Source organism: Xenopus laevis, chromosome 4S, assembly GCF_017654675.1.
Source record: "Xenopus laevis strain J_2021 chromosome 4S, Xenopus_laevis_v10.1, whole genome shotgun sequence".
NCBI classification, from domain to species: domain Eukaryota; kingdom Metazoa; phylum Chordata; class Amphibia; order Anura; family Pipidae; genus Xenopus; species Xenopus laevis.
The window spans coordinates 26701719-26725633 of NC_054378.1; the positions used below are offsets into that span (position 1 = coordinate 26701719).

Genomic DNA, 23915 nt, shown 5'->3' on the forward strand with positions numbered 1-23915 from the left:
GGTACTTCTCCCTCTTCCCACATTTGGTTTCTGTTTTTAAAGATCAGAGGAAAGAAGAATTATTTTCTAAGGGGAATTTAAGCCATTAGAATTGATGCTAATAATCCTAAAGCAGTCTAGTTTGTCTCTAGGTTTCATTATCGTTAGGGATGTAGCGAACTGCCGATTTGGTGTTCGCGAACGCCGTTCGCGAACACTGGCAAAAAATGCGAACGTTCGCGGACAGTTCGCGAACTTCGAACACCCTCTAAAATCGTTCGATTCGAATGATCGAATGATTTTAATCATTCGATCGAAGGATTTTCATTCGAATCGAACGATCGAAGCCATTCGATCGAATGCTTTTCATTCGATCGAATGCTTACAATCGTTCGAACGAATGGAAATCGTTCGATTTTTAGCGGTCAAAGGAATTCGAATGGTCGAATGGTCGAACAACTTGTATTCGAATCGAACGCGAACTCAAAATGTTCCCAAACGTTCGCGAACATTCGGCGGACGCGAACGGTCGAAGTTCGCGCGAACTAGTTCGCAGCAGAACAGTTCGCTACATCCCTAATTATCGTAGTTGGCATTGGATATCTCTTTGCGGGGAGGGTGGAAGGATTGAAAATCTAAAAGCTAGCAGGAGGGGAAAAAAAGGTGAGGGGAATATAAGTGAGTAATATAGAAAGATTCACCATTTCCACTGACCAGCTAAGATCTGTATCATGGGCCGTAGACATTATTGTCTTGTTGAAAGACAGAAATACTGTATGTTATGCAGTCCTATCCTAGCAGTGAGTTTTACATAGTTGAAAGTTCCAAATGGACATTGCATGGTTATTTTCATCAGAACATATATAACAGTAAGCTTAAATAGGAGATAAATACAGTAACTCGTGAATATAGTACATTACACAACATGGCTTTATATATTGGCTTATAAAGCGTGATGTGTAACTATAATCTCCAGAAAAAGGTATGTATCTTAGGTCATATAGGTAGGTAGTTTGGGTATAGTCACGGATTGCATCTTCCTGTCTTTTAGCCTTGAGTCTTTCATTGATGGGTGTCCTGAGGAAGTATTTTGGGTTGTTGTCAATTGCAGACAATGGTTATTTATTTAATATAGAGAACTAAATTGGTGTATTCCCTGTCGGGTATATTTAACTTCACATTATTATAGTTATGGTACTGATGGGACTGACCATTAGGTAGGGTTGTGATGGAACCATAGAGATATATCACATGTAGTCATTATGGGATATTGTGGAGGAAGGGGAGAAAAAAAAATAAAGAAATAGAAAGGGGGTGGGGAGGATGGTAAAGGAAATTGGGGTTGGAGCCTGCTTTGTTGTCATTTACCCTTTTATCAGATCAAATATGGTTCAACCAGCAGTCATGTTAGAATCATATTGTGTCCAAAGAATAGTGATTTGGGTTCATTAGTATTAAGGATCGCCTCTCATGTCAGAGTGTAAGGCTTCAGTTTGTGAGTCAATTTTGGTCATAGGTATACTTATATACTTCATAACAATGATTAAACTCAGCTGTAGAACTATTAGGAGAAACAATTTACTATAAGGTCTAATGTAAAAAATGTAGGTGAGAGCTAAACCATAGAACCGTTGTTATAAGGCCTTGTGCTGAATAAAAAAATTAAGCAAATATGGTTGGTCTTTTCTATAGTTACCATGTAGATCGCATCTTCAGGTTAACATCCGAGATTGGTAGCCAAGTAGGATGTTGTTGGCCTACCGTAAAAAAAAAGGGTAAAACCCTTTACATCATTGCTGAGATGAAGCAGTGATATCTATCAGCTATTCATGTTGTATCTAAGGTTCCGGGCATTGGGGGATCTGGGTCTTTGTCCACGGAAGGAGTTTCAGACTGGCTTGAGGCGATGTCAGATGGAGGTTCATCTGGTTACACAAATCTGCTCCATTCCTTTATGTTGATGTTTGGGAGGCCCAGGTTACTGGAAAATGGAATTGCATCCGCAGGTTCCTTAAATAAACATGTCTTACCAGCTCTATGCGTCATCAATGCGAATAGGAAGCCCCACTTATAGGGGATACTATGTTCTTTTAGAAATTGTACCACATTTCGCAACATGTGGCATTGTAGTACTGTGGTGTAGGCCAGGTCCTGGTAAATTTCAATCTTCAATCAGTCGTCCTCCAATTGCACAGTTTTGATTTCTCGGTCTTTATGGAGGATCTTTTCTTTAGTGGTAAAATTATGAAAGGCGCAGAGGACATCTCTTGGCTTGTTCAGGCGTCCTCCGCTCAATCTGTGCTACCTGTCGATCTTAATTTCTGTACCTTTATCTTGGCCTAACAGTTGGTTGAAGAGGTCTGAGAGAATTTGATGCAGTTCAGCGCTGGCTACATCAGATGGTATTCTGTGAATACGGAGGTTACAATGGCGACTTCTATTTTCTGCATCTTCTTGAAGTCAGCGCAGATTTAAGATATGATGTGCCTGTGTAGAGAGTCTGGTTGAGTTTGTGCTGACAGTTTGAGAGAGAGAGAGAGAGTGCATGATGCTGCTCTAAGTCTTGGAGCTTAGTAGTATGACCTTGTATTTCACTTTTAAGTAGCTGAACTTATTGGCTCTGCTTTATGTCTGCCAAAAGTACAGCCAGGTTTTTGTGGGAGGGCTGTGATCATGTTCTAGGCAGCCATCAAACCACACCATATTTAGGGTGTTTTATATGTTGGAAATAAGATGTTGCAAGGTGAAGTTTTGAGGTGTTTTTTGGAAATGTCAACAAAATCACCAGATTTAGGAAATGTTTGCAGCTTGACACTTTCAAGTAGAAGGACATGCTTACCCAATTTGGATTCAGGGGAATATGTACTTTCTATAAATATATGGTTTTCTGGGGTGAACGTACTCTTTTCTATCCTTGCCCCTTAAAAAATACTATTAATGTGTTGATTTTGCAGTACCTGAAATGACAGACCAGATGGAGGTGTCTTATTTTTGGGGCCCCAATAAGCCACATACTTAAGTAAACACTATACATATTGGACAAAAACTGTTCAGCAGACCACAATCGTTCATATTTGGGGTGTTTTCTCTTGTTGCCTAATAGTATGTGGGAGATAAAATGCTGCAAGGTGGAAGCTTTGAGGTGATTTTTGAAAATGTCACCAAAATCACCAAATTTAGGAAAGGTTTGCGACTTGGTCCTTTGGAGTAGAGAGACATGCATTCCCAATGTGGGGGAATGTGTACTTTCTGAAAATATATAGTTTTATGGGGTGAAAGTATTTTTTTCTACCTTTGCCCCCCCAAAACGATGGAAATGTGTTGATTTTGCAGTATCTGGAATAACAGAACTGACAGCTCGAATATATATGCCACATACTTTTTTTTGGACATAAAACTGTTCAGTGGACCCCAGTTGTTCATATTCGAGGTGTTTTATCTTGGTACCTAATAGTATGTGGGAGATAAAATGCTGCAAGGTGGAAGCTTTGAGTTGATTTTTATGGAAGGGGTTTGGTGTGTATTGTTGTTATGATTTCTCCATTTCTAGCAGCAATCAGTAAATCCAGATATACAATCCACAAATCCACATCAAAGCTACTCGTAAATCTCAAATTTAGAGCCTCATTATCCAAATTTTCAACAAATTCCTGAAAACATTCTGCACTGTCTGCCCATATAAACAAGAGATTGTTGATATTGCAACGGAACAGTATAACACTTTCCAGTCCCCGGATATCACCTCCAAGGATGTAGGCCTCCTCCCACAACCCATATATAGGTTGGCAAATGAGTGAGCGAAACTCGCCCCCATCGCCTTCCCACACTTCTGGAGGTAATACTTCCCCCGAATGTAAAATAATTGTGCTTTGGCAAGTACCAGGTTGCCTCCAAAATGAAATCCTTCACATTGTCAGAATAATTACTACATCTGGTCAGATGATATTGAACTGTTACTATACCTTTATGGTGGGGTATGGTCGAGTAAAGAGACACTTCATTTGCTGTACCCCAGCCGTATGAACTTTTCCACTCCACACACTGTAATATTGTTAGTATATCCCAACATAGATATATTTACCCATTTTTTGATTTGCCAGAATCTGCTCTAATAATGCGTAGTTTTCTATGGTAAACCTACTATTAGTAGAATGTTTGGGCTTGAGATCAGAAGTATGCCGTATTGTGGAGAGGTTCTTTGGAAATTTGGTAGTGTACTGTTTGGAGTATTTGATCTATACAAGTGAGAAATAACTATATATATAAATATATAAATAAATAAATAAATATTTATATTGTAATGTTCAGGTGGAGTGGGATCACCCGTGCACTATGGCCACAACACAGTAGTAGAATAAATGTCCTTTTATTCCTTATTCAAACAAACAAGCTGTATCTTCAGCAGGTAACAATAACAACTTAAACAAGCTGTATCCTCAGCAGGTAAAATAAGTCAACTTAAATATATTCTTCAGCATAAAGTAACAGTCACATGCACAGCAGAATTGAAAGAAAACAGTTCATATTCCCATTCATGGATCACCTAGCCTTGCAACGCTTTTCATTCCCAGTCAGGTGAGGAGTTTCCAAACACACTTCTCTCATGCAGACCTCAAATGTGTCTACCAACCCCCTTCCTGAACTCTCAGGGCTCTCTTTACTCCTGCACTACTGCAGTAATTAGCCCTCCTGTACAATATATATATATATATATATATATATATATATATATATATATATATATATATATATATATATATTGTACAGGACTCTATGCTGTGTTCTCATACATAAATAAATAATGTTTCTGATATATGTGATTCAATTATGTGAAACATGATTTTGTTCATTGTATTAGACACTTATCAGCCTATATCTTTTTACAGAAGTGGAATTACACCAAAATTCTAGCATATTTTGAAATCTTAGGTTGTCCTGAAAAAAAATTTTTTTTTTTTTTTCCTAGGTTAACTAAAATACCCCCAGGAAATGCCCTTGAAGTGGAAGAGTACAAAATGTTCAAAAATGGTTTGGCAATAAAAGTACCAAATAGACGGGCAGCAAAAGGGTTAAAAGACTCTTTATTGAGGAAATGTATGTTTACGTGTGGATTTTGAAGGTTGACAAATGCTAGAGAGTATCCTCCCTGACAATCTTCCAGATAAAAATTGAAATATTAAATGAATTAATATTTAATATGAGTATTTCATAAGGGATCTTTGGAGGCATAGATCTTCCATGACAAAATGCTGTGGTTCCCTTGGGCTGGTACATAAGCCTAAAACATAATGTACAACATTGCTAGCCTACTTCTTTAGTTAGGCTTTAGTTCTCCTTTTTTTTTTTTTTATAACTCTTTATTTAAGTAGTTTTATGAATTTTACACAAATAATAAGTAGGACAAAATAGGAAACATAAGAAACATAAGAAAACAGAAAAGAAAAAAAAAAAAAAAAAAAACATTATACAGTTGAGAAACTGAAATATGCAAGGTTGTGGATATGATTGACTAAATACAATATAATAGCATAGTGTCTTAAGGTTTCACAAGGTGCAGCCCCACTCCACATCAAGGTTTGGAGTATGGTATCTGGGTAAACCAGTCAAAGAGTGATATGGAGGTAGGAGGTATAGGTCTAAAGCAGTGATCCCCAACCAGTAGCTCGCGAGCAACATGTTGCTCTCCAACCCCTTGGATGTTGCTCCCAGTGGCCTCAAAGCAGGTGCTTATTTTTGAATTCCAGGCTTGGGGGCAAGTTTTGGTTGGATAAAAACCAGGTGTACTGCCAAACCAAGCCTCAATGTAGATTGACAATCCACATAGGGGCCACCAAATGGCCAATCACAGCACTTATTTGGCACCCCAGGAACATTTTTCATGCTAGTGTTGCTCCCCAACTCCTTTTACTTCTGAATGTTGCTCACGGGTTCTAAAGGTTGGGGATCCCTGGTCTAAAGTATCGCAGAAAAAAAAATGGAAAGGAGGACTTGGTGCAAAGAGGCCCTGATCAAAGAACGTAGTCGTGTCCATATTCTGCAGTCATAAACTGCGCATGCTGTATAGGCGCTCTGGGCCCCTAAATTCTGGAAGATCATAGTGACTATGCTGTTGTGTGAATGTTGGGAAAATGATATATCCAATTCGTCCATACCTTATCGTAAGCCGAAGTGTTGTGATTATGTATCGCTGACATATATTCCATTCTACGTATGTCTTCCACTTTATCTTGCACTTCAGTCATAGTAGGAGCTAATCTTTGTTTCCACTTTGAACATATAAGTCTCCGAGCCGCTGTCAGTATGTGGTTCATTAACCTTTGATCTGCCTTGGGATTCCCCTCGAGGGGTCTACCCAGTATATATATCCAAGGATCAAGTGGTACGTTCCGAAAAAGCACCTTGCTTAAAAGTGTTGACATCTTTTCCCAGTACGGGACGATTATGGGACAATACCACATGAGATGTGCTAGTGTGCCTCGCTGTTTGCAGCCTCTCCAACATCTGTCCGTTGTGGTAGGGTATATGGCGTGGAGTCTATCCGGGGTGTAGTACCAATTAAGTAGGATTTTGTATACATTCTCTTTATATCGAACGCATGTGGAGGATGTTTTGGCATTCTCCCAGATATCTTCCCAGTCTTCATAGGATAAGGTAGTTGATAGGTTCTCTTCCCAATAGCGCATATATGAGTGTTTCAAAAAGGGGTCTGTAGGCAATGTAACCAGCATGTTATATATGTTAGTGATCAGTTTTCTCTGGGAGGGCCCATCTTTGGCGAGCTTTTCAAAAGGATGGAGAGATAAGTTAGGTTGTCCTTTAGTCATGGTTCTGACATAGTTTGAGACTTGTACGTATTGGTAGTATGGTATCGCTTTAGTCTCCATCTGTTCCTGTATCTGCGACAATGGTTTGATCCTGCCTGTTGTAGGAGTTATAATGTCCCAAATATGAAAGCTAACAGGGTCATGCCAGATCCGCCGGAGGGACATGGACTGTCCCGGTGGGAACTGCGGGTTGCCAGTGATGGACTGTAAAAGACTGGGTCCAGATATGAGGTGATGTTGTTTGGCAGTCCTTTTCCAAAGTGAAATGGTAAACTTTATTGAATGTAGGGGGCAACTATTAGGCAATGAATGATGACCCTGTCCCCATATCGTGTTACCCAGGTGTAGTGGGTGCGCCACTAGAGTTTCGAGTAGTGCCCATTTGCTGTATGGGTTACAGGTAGACCAATAAGTGATATGTCGTAAGTGGGCCGCTAGATAGTATGCTTTAATGTCCGGCACGGATAGTCCTCCTTGGGATAGTCTTTTCACCAGTACTCCTTTTGCTATACGTGGTTTTTTGCCTGCCCAGATGAATTTTGTAAGCATAGATTGGAGAGAGATAAGAGTTTTGTTCGGCACCGGAGTGGGGAGTGTTTCAAACAGATATAGCAGGCGTGGAAGGACGTTCATTTTAACTGCGCTTATCCTACCAAACCATGCTAATGTGCCTTGGTTCCACAGTGTCATCTCATTTTGAATTTTCTTAATTATGGCAGGGTAATTGTGTTCGTAGAGTAGGTTGTATTCTTTCGTTAAGGAGATTCCCAAGTAGCGGATGGAATGGGTTCGCCAGCTGTAGTTAAAGTTAAGTGTTAGAGTTTTAAGCAAGTGTGTGGCAATATGCAGCGGAAGAGCCTCCGTTTTACGTTCGTTGATCTTATAACCCGAGAGGAGTCCATATTCCTGTATCACTCTATGAAGGTTGGGTAGGGAAATTGCAGGTCTGGCCAGCGTCAGGAGCACGTCGTCGGCAAAAAGTGAAATTTTAAATTCGGTATGGCCGTATTTGATACCGTTGATGTCCGGATTTTCCCGGATGGCTATGGCCAGTGGTTCAATACATAATATATACAGTAAAGGAGAGAGGGGGCACCCCTGTCGCGTTCCATTATAGATACGAAAGTATGGAGATCGGGTGCCATTGAGATTGACAGCTGCTGAGGGGGTGGTGTATAGGGCTTGTACCGCCTGAAGGAACTGGTCTCTGAATCCCATCAATTCTAAGAGTGCTAACATATAATTCCAGTCTAGGCGGTCAAAGGCCTTTTCCGCATCTAGGCTCAGTATTAGCGCAGGTTCCTTTTTGGCGTTGATAAGGTCTATGAGGTCAATTGCCTTCCTTGTGTTGTCGCCCGCTTGTCTTGCCCTCACAAAGCCAACCTGATCGTCATTCACCAAGGAAGGGATGATAACTGATAACCTATCAGCTAGGATTTTGCTGAAAATTTTTAGGTCAGAATTGATCAGTGATATCGGCCTATAATTGCCACATTCCAGAGGGTCCTTTCCCGGTTTTGGAATAACTGTGATGTGAGAAGTATTCATACCGGTCGGTACAGGTTCCCCTTTTAGAAATTCATTGAATATTGTCACTAAGTGTGGGGTTAAAAGGTGGCTGAAGGTTTTATAATAACAGTACGTGAAGCCATCCGGGCCCGGAGCTTTTTTATTTGGGAGGTTTTTAAGCGTGTCTTGTACATCTAAGTCAGTGATGGGTCTGTTAAGGATATCATTCTGCTCTGACGATAGAGTTGGCAGGACCTCAGGTGGTATCCAAGAAGCGAGTTTAAGTTTCAGAGCCTCTATGAGAGCTCGGTCACCCTGTGGGGACTTATTTACGTCATTCAGATTGTACAGGGATTGGTAGTAAGAGTGAAAAATGGCTAAGATTTTCTCCGTTGTGTATTCTGTGACCCCTTGCTTGTTTCTGATTGCTGGAATGTTCCTGGCCATTTGTTGATTTTTGAGTTTTTTAGCTAGAAGGGTATGGGCCTTGTCTCCATATTCAAAGTATCTGTGGCGGGTCCACAGCATCAATTTTTGGACGTGTTGTATCGCTAGGTCTTTTAGTTGATTCCTATATCCCACTACTTTGGCTAGTTGCGAAACTGTTGGGTTGGCATATAACCTTCTCTCGGCTTTTCTAAGTGTTTGTTCAAGTTCTTTGGATTTAGCTTGGAGATTTTTTTTCCTGGAAGAAGCTACAGAGATAAGCTGGCCTCTGATCACAGTTTTGTGTGCTTCCCAAAGTGTAAGGCTGGAGGGCACCGAATTTGTGTTCAATGCAAAATACTCTTTGATAGAGTCTCCGATCCGGTTGACTATGTCAGGGTCAGCAAGCAGCGATTCGTTTAGTCTCCAAGTAGGTGGTCGTGATGGGGGGGTATGAGTTGAGAGAATTAGTTCAATAGGGGCGTGATCAGACCATGTTATCTGATGGATATTCGTTGTGACAAGGTATGGGAGGGCCAACTGATTCACAAAAAAGTAGTCAATTCTGGTATGCAATTCGTGTACTGGGGAGTAAAAGGTGTAACCCCTTTCCAGAGGATGTTGAATTCTCCAGGCATCATATAGTCTAGCTTTTTGTATCAGTTGTCTAAAGGCTCTGGTTAATTGTTCAGATTGTGGTGATGGAGTCGGTTTCGATCTGTCTCTTATAGTTGATTGTGCCATATTAAAATCTCCTGCCACTATGATTGGTAAATGAGAAAATGGTAATAGCTTTGAGAGGATTCTTGACAGGTACGCAGATTGATTCTGATTGGGTAGGTAAACGTTAAGTAGTATGACTTCTGTCCCGTTCAACATACCCCTAAGTAGCAGGAATCTGCCAGATGGATCCCTGATGATGGAGGTTAATGAAAATGAAACATTTTTGTGGAGCATTATAGCCACGCCTGCTTTTCGGGATGGGCCAGAAGCATAGTATACATGAGGATATAAGTGTGAATTAATGGCATTTGACTTGCTATTGCAAAAGTGTGTCTCTTGTAGGAACAGTATTTCAGCTTTCAGTTTTTTGGCCTCCCTGAGCACTAAATACCTCTTACGTGGGGTATTGAGCCCCTTTACGTTAAAGGACAGTAACTTAGCCATGAGGATTACTGTAAGGTGTAATTTGGTGGCGACCCCTTTTAACTAGTGACACCCTTGTAGAGTGAGCCATGCATCCCTGTGAAACCAATCCACAGATAAATTCAGCAAAATCAAGTATGGAAAGAAAAAAAAAAAACAAATACAGTATAACATAAAAACGAGCAAAGACAAGAATTAAACCGGTTATATTGGTCTCAAGTGGGTAGGGAGCCCACAAAATGAGACCTAGTGCAAGTGGAAAAATGTTTGCCAACACATCCCGGTTATTTTAGTTCTCCTTTAATGGAAGAGCAACATCAACAAATAAAAGGGTACTATATGCTTTTAAATATAATGTATTTTTATCCTGCACTGGTAAAAACTGCATGTAGTTTATATCAGGGCTTTCCAACTGGCGGCCTGCGAGCCACATGCGGCCCACAATACCCCTTTGTGTGGCCCCCACATGAAAGTATGCCTGCTGTGTCTTCTTAAAATGTGGAAGCTTTAAAATGTATCACTACAGAGATTATCTGCATTGTTTAAACCTCAAATTCAGACTGCAATCCCCTGTATTGTTCACACATCTAATTCCCCCTGCATTGTTCACATTGTAACATCTCTATTGTTCATACCCTAAAAACCTGTACTGTTCACACCTGAGACCCAGACTGAAACTGCCCACATTGTTTGCCTGTTCACACTTTATACAAACTGCTGAAGGGGCACAAGCACTGTGTCACTGTATGTAGCACATATTATGGAGGTCCTGATAGGTTTCCCTATCTCCTGCTCTGTTCTGCCTTCCCTATGCTCCCTTTGTGTGCCATATTCTGCCTGCCCTATGTATATCTTCCTGTGTGTATCATACTCTACCTGCAATATGCTCCCTGGGTGTGCAATACTCTGCCTGTGGAACATTAGCCTGGTAGGGTTTGTTCTGGGGATTTGTTAGCATTTGAAAAATATTGTTAGGGGGTTATAACGTGTGTAATCATGTGCTGGGCATGCTGTGTTATCCACAGGGGAGGGTGAGGCATATGGATTTAAGGGTATGTTTTAATATGACAAGTTTTTTCACATATGAGTGAGGAGTGATATCCCTGCAGTGAGCACCAACCATTTGGTTTTTTGGTGTGCTACCACAATTAATGTGGGTATGGTCTTGTTGTAACATGGGTGTGGTTTAAAAACAGGGAGTGGTCTGCACTGGCTTTCATTACTGGCCCTCCACCATGTAAGCTGGAAAAATTCCATCCCTCTGTACCACAGAAGTTGGACAGCACTGGTTTATATAATTAAGTTGTGTTGTATACATGGGAGCAGCAATTCAAATAGAAAAAGGGAAAAGTTCACAAGTTTGCATAGAAAATTCATGTATATCCTGTAAAATACAAACATACCATTGGTGGCCCTTTGTGAGAGAATTAACACCTTTCTTCTATAAAATAGGACATTTGTTGCCGATAAATAGTTTATTTATAGGTGTTGGATGAAGAGACTTTAACAATAAATATTTTCCCTTTATGATGTCACTGGTCTTAATGTTTTATATCCATGCATTCCTGTACACAAAACACCATAGACTTTGGTACTTACTTTTGCTTAATATTTTCCTTTTAATCCAACAGTTAAATTGTATGCAACACAAATCAGGACTATTAAATAACTGTCTAATTTTTTCTATCCATCAAGTTTGTGATAATTGTGAGTATCGTGACTTACAAACCTCTGACGTATGATGAATACAAATTTCCACCTTGGGCTAATCGATCTGGATGGGCAATAGCATTGTCATCTATGACTTTGGTTCCCGTATACATCATGTATAAGTTTTTTACAATGCGTGGATCATTGAGAGAGGTAAGAAACACATTGCATTTTAGACACATTTTATCAGAAATATATTTATTGACACAACATGGACCCTTTCTCAAGTTTTTCAGGTTACAGGAACTACTAGACTGGGCAGCTTTTTTAAAATAAGAAACATGTTTCAACACTTTTATTCAAAAATCTGCCTACAAAAACCAGTTTTGTAAAACTATATTTCCATCTTTTTAACCATTTTAGAGACTTGCATACTGCATCACCCCAGAGAGTGAACATCACCTTGTTGCTGAAGGAGACATCAGGCAATATAAGGTTAGTTCATCTGTACTCTTAAAAAGGTTGATTCTAATAGTTAATCACAATGCCAGTTCTTTGTTAGTCGTGGGTCAGTCAAATGAAAGTAGGCTTATCTTGCTATAGAAGTCAATAGCTAAGCATTTTATATTGCTGATCCAAGTTCTGCAGTAGTATAGAAAAGCCCACTATGCACCCTCTACTCTGGCTTTCCCACAGAATAAACTTGGGAGATTTGAAGCAATAATTTCCTACATAAATAGGTGTTCCTGAAGGGGTGCTGAGAGCCTTTCATACATTTCTTTTTATGACAGATTAGGTAGCCAATCAGTCTTCTTCTTTAATCAACTAAAATGTAGCTTCTATATGATGTACTGCATTAATTGCAGAACTTTTATCAATGCAGAACAAAACAACAACTGTAAGGAACAGACTTCCCAAATCTAAATTGGCCATCATATAAAACTGTCATGTATATGCTGTATTTAGAGTTAAACAACAAGTAAACCTTTATTTTTTCTCTAAAATTACTCTAAATAGCCCCCAGAATAACACATCTTTCTCCCTCCATTTAGTTTTATTAATTTTCTCTGGCACAATCAACTACACTGCAACTTTTAGCTACTTCCTTGTCTAGCATGTAGCTCTACCCCCTGAGCTTTTTCCATGCCTTATTCATTTCTATTAGAGTAGATGCAGTGAGTGTATCTAGTAAGAGCCTTTTTGAGATCTTCACAGTTGGAGGGAGAAGGAGAGCTTTGGGGCAGAGCTTCACTCTAGACAAGAAAGTGGCTAAAGGAGCTGCTGCTCAACTGCTTGTATCAGAGAAACAAAATAAAACTAAATGGAAGAGAAAAGGTATTATAATCCTATTTTGACACCACATGTATTGTAGGATGTATTTCATTAATACTGTATCTTACCATACACAGGTCCTGAATCCCTTTTGCTAAAAGGAAGTGTACTGGGAATTTCTCTCAATGGCAGTGCCTCCAACTAGTGAGATCCGGGGATACACCTATCGGTGGCCCAACTAGAAAAACCAGAAGTAAACACACACGTGCACACACTGACCCTGAGCACATGGCAGCTCAGCTTCTGGCCAAATCTGGAATCTGCCAGGGCACACTGCATTAGGGACAAAGGATTTACCCCCCCTCCCTTATCCAATTTTGGTTCAACACTTAGCTAGCCACAGCAGGGGATTTCCAACCATGTGGAGATTTTCAGACCATAGGGGAATTTAACCCTATGGGTTCCTACATGATGTTATTCTGGAGGCTGTTTATAGTAATTTTAGGTGATCCTAAAAAAATATATACAAATCAGGAATTATCCAAGTGGTTTCAAACAAGGTCCATTTGAGGAGGGCTACCGCTAAGGCATGCTGTAGTTTCTTGTTTACTCAGGCATGCTGTACTGCCTTAAAACACCAACTAACCAACCAACAAGTCCCTTCCTGAATGCAGAGATTGGTGGAGCATTTTGTGTTTGTGATATGCTTTGCATTGTTATACCTCTTGCAGATATGGCTGCTCTTAGGATCACTAATTAGATATTTTCTTGTTCTGTTATCCCCGCCCCCAGAAGTATGGGGCATTATGCAACAGTGGTACCCAAGTACTGCTAATACTTACGTTTGTTTCTCCTTACTTTTTCCTTTTTCCCTGACAGCTCACCTTCCTCTCTCTCCTCCACCTTTCTAATACTAATCAGTATAACATGGCATCACAACTGGCCCTCAACTCCCAGACAAACATTGTCAGTATAGCAAGGGCATGATCCTAATATTCCATATTGGCTCCAACCCTTCCAGGGCACACTTCTAAGTATGAATCCTTTCAGTCAGTTATTGCCAACCTCAAAAGGGGAACTTTTTAACTTCTGTTAAGTGAAAAAATGCATATTTGTATTTAGCCATCCACAAGCATCATCAACAATATCTATGATTTGGAATTATTACCAGTTTCAGGTTATACATTCATACTCACTACAACCCCTTGGGTATTTACAAAAAATAAGGGTAGCCCTAGTGGTCTACATGCAACAAGAAGGTCTAATAGGACTACCCTATCTAGATGACCTACTGCTCCAAGCTCCTACCAACTCCCAGTCACTTACAGCAGCCATCTTAAAGACTCGTGGTGTCGATTATGCAAAAAGTAGACTACCTGTTACCATTCAATTATTTTCTTACGTGTCCACTTTTACTGCAAACAACACAAAGTATATCTGACAACAGAAAAGGGAGAAAGAAATCTCTCTCGACTAACAAAGCTGTCCTTATAATGGTGGCTCCAATCAAACAATCTTTTAAGTGGCAGGGTTTTCTCTCTTACACACTGGGCCATCATCACAACAGACATCAGTTTACTCAGCTGGGAGGAGTATTCATCCACATAAAAATTCAAGACAGATGGAGTCGACAGGAGACACATAAACATCCTAAAACTATGCACTTTGCTATGGCAGAGTTAAGCTACTCATGTGAGCGGACACACTACACGAGAGCTCTCCTGCAAATAGCCCAAAAAGGTGAAATTTAAACATATTCCCCATTCCAAAGATCAAGTTTTAGGCATGTCTCAGTGTCTGACCCGAGCGGCAAAACATGGGACCAAAGAACCCAGCAAAGAAAGACCAGAAAAAGGTATGAGTTCTTCACAGAGCAGCACAGCAAGCAAACATCTTGGACCAGCAAACAGCGAGGCGCGAGCAGAGATGGACAATGCAGTTCCACCCGCAACAGCTGTGGAAATAAAGGTAATGCTCTCTGACCTCCGAACCTCACTGTATTATGATTTTAAACGGCTCACGGAGGAAATTAAGAAAGAGGTGAGAGATTTAGCGGAGCACACAGACCACATAGAGCGCAAAATGGGAGAGTTTGCCACAGCGCAAAAGTCGCTGACTCCCAGTAGGCCATGGAGAAAGAACTATCAATGCTAACAGGCAAAGTGGCACATCTTGAAGATAGCTCCCAAAGCTGCAATATCCGTATAAGAGGTATCCCAGAGGAGGTTAAAGCAGAGGAGCTTGAGGCCTACTTCAGGGAACTACTCCTATGCATACTACATTGAACTGGACCGCATACACAGAGTACCGAAGCCTAAAATGGCCCCCCATGATGTCCTTATGAAAATACACTTTTACAGGATAAAAGAGAAAATACTGGCCTTAGCCATGAAAAAAGAAAGCTGGCTCTGTAAGTATGCAGATCTTGAACTTTATGCAGATCTTTCCATGGCCACCCTGACAAAAAGGAGAACAGACAAGAGAAGAGACAACTAAAGCCCTCAGGGAACACAAAATCCTATGCAGATGGGCTTATCCCACCGAACTGGTGTTGACAAAGAATGGAAATCTCTAAATGTACACAGTCCAGGAAAATAACATCCAGATGGCTGAACAGCAGATCAGAGATTCGAGAAAACTGAGACGCCTCAAGAACCAACTGACTCCCAGCCTCGCCCACTTGCCTGGAAACAGAGTGGTAGGTGGTGTAACAACATCCAAATTCCACCCTATCCAGAGAAGATTCCTATCAACACCATACACCTTCACTCACTGGGGAATAATCATCTATGTGTGAGGGCCGCAGGGGATCTAACAAACCTCTCCCCCAGCTTTACCTGTTTTGCGAATACCCTCGGGGGGTTTGCAACCGCATCAGGACCTAAACCACAAACTCTCACACCAAGGCCACAAAGGCCTACCTCAGGTTATTTTTGGTTTAATTGTTGTTCTGAATTTATGCTCTCACAAACAAAATCTCTCCTCTCTTGCTACTCCTTTTGTTTTTCTAATTATTTGTGTCTCCTGGGTAAGCTGCACCAAATCCCCATTCCTACTTTTCCATATCAGCCTGACTGCTTGTGCCCATCTCAGAGAAGGTATAAGCACATATTAGAAAAATGTAATGGTTAGATTTGTCTACCACAATGTTCAGGGACTAAATATCCCACAAAAACGCAATATAGCACTGAAAGAGGTGAGCAGAAACTCACCATTCGTAATCCTCCCAAATTTTACAATAAAAATTACCCCCATAAATGAAAGTAGTGAAGTGAAAGAAGAAGTATCAATACTGATATCAACACATGTCACTTTTGACCTACAATACCAGATTCCATTGGCAGGTATCTGGTGGTGATCTGCTAACTCGATGGTAACTTATACACAATTGCCAATATCTATGTACCGAATGACAATCAAGATACATTTTTAAATAAAACCCTCAAGAAGCTACAAGAGAATAAGAGGGGATGCTTGGTGGTTGCAGGAGACTTTAATATTACCCTAGATCAAATCAGGGACACCCTCAGACCCCCAGGAAAAAGCCCACACCCAAATTTACAACGGATAGCACAGAAAATTGACACATACATACATACCAACAATAGACCTTTGGAGAGCTCACAACCATAATTCAAGAGAATACACCTTTTATTCCCCAAGACATGACTCATACTCGAGGATAGACCTTATTTTAGCAAACAACAATGTTATTAGAGAACGCTTTTATTACGACCCGGTCGTGGTCATGACCATGCACCAGTAGTGGTAGATATAGGAAACCAAATTGAACAAAGGGGCCCAAAAATATGGCGACTGAATGATTCTCTACTAAAAAAACAGAATATAAGCAACAAATTGAACAGGGTCTTAGGGACTACTTCCAAATTAATATGAATGCTGAAACAACCCCGCAAACGTTATGGTTAGCCCACAAGGCAGTAACTAGAGGGGAATTAATTAAACTTAGCAAACAAGGTAAACATAATAGAGAAACCCAAAAAGCAAACCTAGAAACCCTATTAAAACAACTGGAATCCTCTCTCCAGCCCTCCCAAACAAATATTAAGCAAACAAAATTGAAAAAACAAATAGAAGAAACCAGAGGACAGCTTAATAAGAAATTAATTGCAAAAACAGAATATAGACTTAAGTTACTGAAACTAAAATATTATACTAAATGCAACAAAGCAGATAGAATGTTGCCAAGCACAGGAGATACAAGCACAAACCAGAATTAAATACCTAAAACATAAAGGAAACCACATCACTAACCCAACAGAAATTTCAGCAGCCTTTACAGAATATTACACGGGGCTCTACAATCTTTAAAATCAGACATGAGCATAATCCCACCCCTATAGAAATAAGAGATTTTGTGAACACTGTGAAACTCCCCTCTATAACACAACAACAACTAAAATAACTTAACGACCCAATTACAGAGGAAGAGGTGGTAGATACGATTAAAAACTGGGAAATCCTCTGGTCCTGATGGATTCTCGAACAATTTAAATATACCATATATACTCGAGTATAAGCCGAGTTTTTCAGCATCCAAAATGTGCTGAAAAAGTCTACCTCAGCTTAGCGGGCAGTAGCTGAGATTGCAGTCACTTTTAATCATTCCTATACCAACAGTTCACTTGGGGAGAGACTGCAATATCACACAGCGCCCTCTGTTGGTTATATCAAAGAATAACAGTGCGCCCTCTGTTGGTTATATGAAAGAATAACAGTGACTGCAATATCACACTGCGCCATCTGTTGGTTATATCAAAGAATAACAGTGACTGCAATATCACACAGCACCCTCTGTTGGTTATATGAAATAATAACAGTGCGCCCTCTGTTGGTTATATGAAAGAATAACAGTGACTGTAATATCACACAGCGCCATCTGTTGGTTATATGAAAGAATAACAGTGACTGCAAAATCACACAGCACCCTCTGTTGGTTATATGAAAGAATTACAGAGCGCCCTCTGTTGGTTATTTGAAAGAATAACAGTGACTGCAATATCACACAGAGCCATCTGTTGGTTATATGAAAGAATAACAGTGACTGCAATATCACACAGCGCCATCTGTTGGTTATATGAAAGAATAACAGTGCGCCCTCTGTTGGTTATATGAAAAATAACAGTGACTGCAATATCACACAGCGCCCTCTGTTGGTTATATGAAGGATTAACAGCGATGGCAATATCACACAGCGCCCTCTGTTGGTTATATGAAGGATTAACAGTGATGGCAATTTCACACAGCACCCTCTGTTGGTTATATGAAGGATTAACAGTGATGGCAATATCACACAGCACCCTCTGTTGGTTATACGAAAGATTAACAGTGATGGCAATATCACACAGCACCCTCTGCACATGGTAGTGGGACAGTGGGACAATGCACACAGTAATCCATTTGGCAATTTTCTGTCACCATCAACTTTGCAAAGACGTCTTTTGGCGGAATGTGCGCTGCTGGGAGACAGGGCTGTAGTTGTGTCTAGGCTTATACTAGAGTCAATAAGTTTTCCCAGTTTTCCTAGGTAAAATTAGGTACCTCGGCTTATACTCGGTCGGCTTATACTCGAGTATATACGGTAATTAAAATTAATATTTTCATCTATACTTGCGCCACGGCTCACTAAATTATACAACCACTGGGTAACAGACAATACAATTAACCCAGAATTTATTTCAATGCATATTGTCACTATCCCTAAACCAGGAAAGGCCCCAGACAGCTGCACCAATTATAGGCCAATAGCGCTCCTAAATATTAAATAAATTAATAGATATTATAATATATGCTAAAATTATAGACAACAGATTAACCCTTCTTCTCCCTAAACTAGTTCAAAATGACTAGGTTGAGTTTGTTATGGCCCCTGATAACACTAGAAAACTTTTAGACCTTATCCATATAACAGAAAGAGAAAGGACCCCCCTGCTGGTATTATCGTTGGATACAGAAAAGGCAATCGACAGGGTAAACTGGTTATATATGCAAGAAGTTCTAAAACAAGTGGGACTTAAGGGAAACATCTTCAGCATAAGATTGGGTTATTCGCAGATGATAATTCTGACTCTAACAAACCCAACCTTGTTGTTAGGTAGTAACAGAATTAAACAACTTTCAGAAAGCATCCCACTACAAAATAAACTACAAGACACACGCTCTCCCAATTGGCTTCCCCAGTGACTAAAGCTGGCCATAGATGCAAAGATCCAATCATATGAATCATGGTACGATCAGACTTTCCCATCTCCCGACCTGCCACTAACCATCCCGATAAAATAAAGTACAAAAGAACAGATCAGCCGATGTTCTGCCCCTGACAACAAACGTTTGACAGTTAAGTCCGACCAAAGCTAGTGACAGTCTCCCTCAGAAAACCGTACGATCAGCAATACATGCAGAGATATTATCGTCAGCCGACAGAAATATTTTAACCTGTCTGATCGACCAAACAAACGATCTCCGCTGGACGAAAAATGTCGGGACTCTCCACACACGGTCCGAAAATCGTACGAATCCTCGATTCGTACGATCAGATCTTTGCATCTATGGCCAGCTGTAGTCACACAATTACAACAGAAATACCAGTTTGAATGGCGAGACACATATACTGTATGTCCTATGTAGGGGTTAAAATTCCTAAGACATTTCACAACACCAGTTAAACTCCCCCCCCCTCTACTCAACACTATAAGGGCAGATTGTACTAAATGGTGAAAACGTGAGCTCTCTTGGCTAGGGCGTATAGCCACTACCAAAATGACAATTCTCCCACGCATCCTTTACCTGTCCGAACACTGCAGAATACCCCCAAAATTCATCAAAGATCTCCAAAAAACTTGAATTTTTCAAATGGAAAGACAAGAAAGCAGATTAGCTTTAAAAACACTGCACTACCCGATACATTTGGGAGGTCTAGGAATACCTAATGTCTCCCTATACCACTGTCAGGAGCGTGGTGGATTGGCGTCCAGCATGGAAGCTTATGAAGGTCAGCAGGTCCGCATTGGGCAAATACTGGACACTATCCTTTCTCGGATGCCATCCGCCTCTTCGGTTGTGGAAAATCCTCCCGCTACAGTGGCTCCTCCTTCTGCAGCTTCATTGGCTGGTGAGCCCCGCATTCCTCCTCCGCCCGCAATAATGGGGATACTCAGGCCTGTAGAGGCTTTGTGACCCAATGCCTCATCCAGTTTGAGGAACCTATGCAGATCGGAAGGGCACGTCTCTCTGAGCAGAAGAAACTACGGAGATGTTCAGCTGGCCTGTGTCTATACTGTGGTGGCCAGGCTCACTTTGCCAACTCCTGCCCATTAAAGCCAGGAGTTTCCTCTCCTCAAGGTAAAACTGGGGTGTCTCATGTGGGGAGCATTGCACCTGTTCCTCAAGGGAATTCTCTCCTACCTCTACAGATTCATCTCACCACTAAGACTATTGACGGTTCTGCCTTCCTTGGGGCTGCAGGGAATTTCATGGACGCTTCCTTTGCCAAATACATGGTATCCCTGCACCCCTTATCTACTCCCTTGCTAGTTACAGCCATTGATTACAGACTACTAACCTCTGCAATTATCTACAAGACGATGGGGTAATAACCTGTGCAGGTTGGGCCTTTGCATAAAGAGAGACTATAGTTCGTGATTATTACCTGCCCATCCGCTCCTGTGGTGTTGTGATTACCCTGGCTTCGTCTGCACAATCCCTCCATTGATTGGTCTTCAAGTCAGATCTCCCATTGGAGTTTATACTGTCAAACCCTTTGCCTACGGGTTACACCCATCCAGCGGATATCCGTTTCCTCTACCAATCTTTGACCTCTGCCGGCAGTCTACGGGGATTTCGCTGATGTCTTCTGTAAAAGATCCACAGAATTCCTTCCCCCTTATCATTCCTATGACTGCCCCATAGATCTTCTTCCCGGTACCATGCCACCCAGGGGCCACACTTATCCTTTATCTCCTGCCGAGATGTTGGCCATGAAAGACTATATTCAAGAAAATTTTCAGAGGGAGTTTATTCGCTCCTCTACCTCTCCACCCTTCTTCTTCGTGGAAAAGAAGGATGGAGGATTACGTCCATGCATAGACTTCCGGGACCTAAGTAAAATTATGGCCAAGATCCCTTTTCTCAGTTATGTCATCTCCCCAGAAGGTTTTGAGATGGATTCTGCCAAAGTCTCTGCGATCCAGAAGTAGTCTTTTCCATTGAGCACCAAGGCCATACAAAGATTCATCGGGTTTGCAAACTACTACCGATAGTTCATCAAGGGGTTCTACATAGCCCCCATCCTCGCTCTTATTTGAAAAGGGGGTAAACCTAATTCATGGCCATCTCCAGCCATATAAGCATTCCAATCCCTGAAGGATGCTTTCAATTCTGCTTCGGTCCTACAGCATCCAAGCATTCCTAGGAATTCCTAATTTCATGTTAATGGTATTCCTGGACCTTTGACCTTGCCCGAACCTTGACCTTGCTAATTATCTTCTGACCTACTGCCTGGATTTGACTATGCTTTGTTCCTAAACCCTTGTCTGTACTGCGAACTTGGACTTTACCAGAAGCTTCCTTCTGAGTCCGGACTTCACCCGCTGGGAGTCAATAGGCCCCCGTGACAACCACAAAGCGTCCACTCTTGAAAATGTGATAAGAATGCATAGTGCCTAGGTTATAAAAAATGGGTAGACATAGAGACTTATTATATATCTGGACCTTCCATAGTATATATTCTGTGGCTTCCACACAAGTCACAACCGCCACTACTTACAGCATTACAAACAACTAAGCTACTCCTTAATTATTGGGACATAAATTGCAAGAGATGCAACTTCGAGGACTTTTCATTCACACTCACCCCCAACACAGCTCTTAAACTCCTGATTCAGAACATAAATGTAAGAGAACTGTATGCCAAAGGAGTTAGAACATTGGGATATCTATACTTTGCTGGTTCATGGAGACCATTTGAGGATCTCCAAAGGAAACATAACTTACCAGAATGGACCAGATACCCATGGTTACAAATTAGCCACTTGATGCAGACATACCTACCCAATTATAAAACAATCAGACACTCAACACTGATGGAAAATCTTTGCAGAGAAAGCAGGTACGGCAAAGGAGTACTTTAGGACTTTTATTAGAAGTTTATACAAAAAGACCCAGATCAAAAACTCTTATACCAAATCAGATGGGAACAGGACTTAAAAAATAAGTCTTACACCACAACAATGGGACAGAGTTCTTACAGCGCCCAATGGAGCTACCAGGTGCACTAACCACATTGAAACCAATAGGAAAATACTCTTCAGATGGCATTTAACACCTGCCAAAATACAATGGATCAATCCCACCTAAAACGAGAAATGCTGGATAGGATGTGATACAAACGGTACCTTGATACACATGTAGTGGGAATGCCCACAAATAAACAAATTCTGCTACTTTTTTACCTTCATAAACACCTATTTCAAATGGACAATCCCCTTTAGACTGAAGATTGCCCTCCTCAATGCAACCCCACCAGACTTCACTCTCCCAATGAGGAGACTACTGTTCCAAATCTTTACTGCAGCAGCCACAATCATTGCAAGGAGATGGAAGCTTAACACCGGATACACACAGAAATAACTATTTACACTGCTTGCTTCTTGTGAACACATGAAACAGATGGCAGCTATCATTAAAAATAAAAGGGAAACACACAGAAAAGTTTAGTTGGCATGGCAACCTATATATCTTTAAAACAAACATGGAGCAACCACCACAAGACATCCCTATCCCCCTACCTCCCCCCCCCAGGTGTGGCTACCCAGGAAACATAGGAGAATAATGGAGATAACACAAAAAATGAGGAGACCCATTAGCAAGATTATTACTGTTTATTGTTTATTGTTCACAAATCTATACAATATTACAATGCAGGACATTGTATGTGTCATTCCACTTAAATGATAACTATAACCTGTCATAATCTTTTAACTGTGGATAAATAAATAAAGCATTATTTTAGTTTAAAAAAAAAACTATGCACAGTCTAACCCTCAGACACCCATTGGTCATGTCTTCTCCTCTGATGCCAAATCAAGATCCAGTTAGAAACCACCACCACAGTGGAGTACATAAACCACTTAAAGCACCGCAAGCTTTTCAGGCTTTCCCTTTTTATTGTTACCAAATACCAAGCAGCAATCTAAATTCCTGAGCATTTAAACTGGGAGGCAGACTTCCTCAGCCAAAACTTTCTCAACCCTGGGGAATGGTCTCTTCCCAAGGAGAGAACTCATCAGGTCTTCAAGTAGACCTCATGGCATCATGTTCAACCATCAGGTCCCATGATATTGCTCCTGATACAGTAACCTACAGGGCCTCTCTCTCTCTGGACTTCAATCTGAGGTACATATTTACCCGATGATTCACCCAATCCTGCACAGACTACTTCTGCTCCACACAATCACCATGGTATCAGCACCATTTTGGCCAAGGGTTTGGTTTTCCTATCTCCACCATCTATTGATAGCCCCACCATGGAAGCTGCCCCTGAAACCCAACCTCCTTGCTTCCCACCCCACTTTGGAGAACTTAGCACTTATGGCATGGCTATTGAAAGCACAATCTGGTCAAAGAAAGGGTTTTTTAACAAAGTAACTGCCACAATCGAGAGCACACAAATGGATCACCACTGCATCTGGAAGACATTCTTTACATGGTGCTTGGATAGTCAACATGATCCATCCACCTTCACCGCCATCCATCTTCACATGCCAATATTGCTGGACATACTACAAGGTGGCAAGGGTAAAGGCTGAGCAGTGCACATATCAGCATTTTTGCTGCTTTCTCAATACAGAAGGTACCTTCAGACAGAAGGTGCTGCTATCCGCAGTGGCATAGAAAAGCGGTTGTGTCTTATATCAACTGACCTCCTTTGATTGCCACTTGCTTCTTCTTGTTCATTTCCTATCCCCACATTTTGCTATAGTTGCAGTCTTTACCAGTGTCTGTTCCAACTCCTGTTCCAAATTGTGTACAAGTGTGCATTTTGATGCCAAACCAACACTCCTGATTTGAATTCAGGGTCTCTCCTTCGTT

At 41.0% G+C, this 23915-nt stretch overlaps 1 protein-coding gene across 1 annotated transcript in view; it reads left to right on the forward strand.

Moving 5' to 3' along the window:
* Positions 1 to 12214, forward strand: part of slc6a2.S (solute carrier family 6 member 2 S homeolog) — a 214093-nt gene extending 201879 nt beyond the window's left edge. The window contains exons 13-14 of the mRNA XM_018260422.2: positions 11580 to 11747; positions 11958 to 12214. Of these exons, the coding sequence (XP_018115911.1) occupies positions 11580 to 11747; positions 11958 to 12137 (348 nt within the window). The 3' untranslated portion in view covers positions 12138 to 12214. The remainder of the gene's footprint in view (positions 1 to 11579; positions 11748 to 11957) is intronic.
* Positions 12215 to 23915: the final 11701 nt, after the last annotated feature.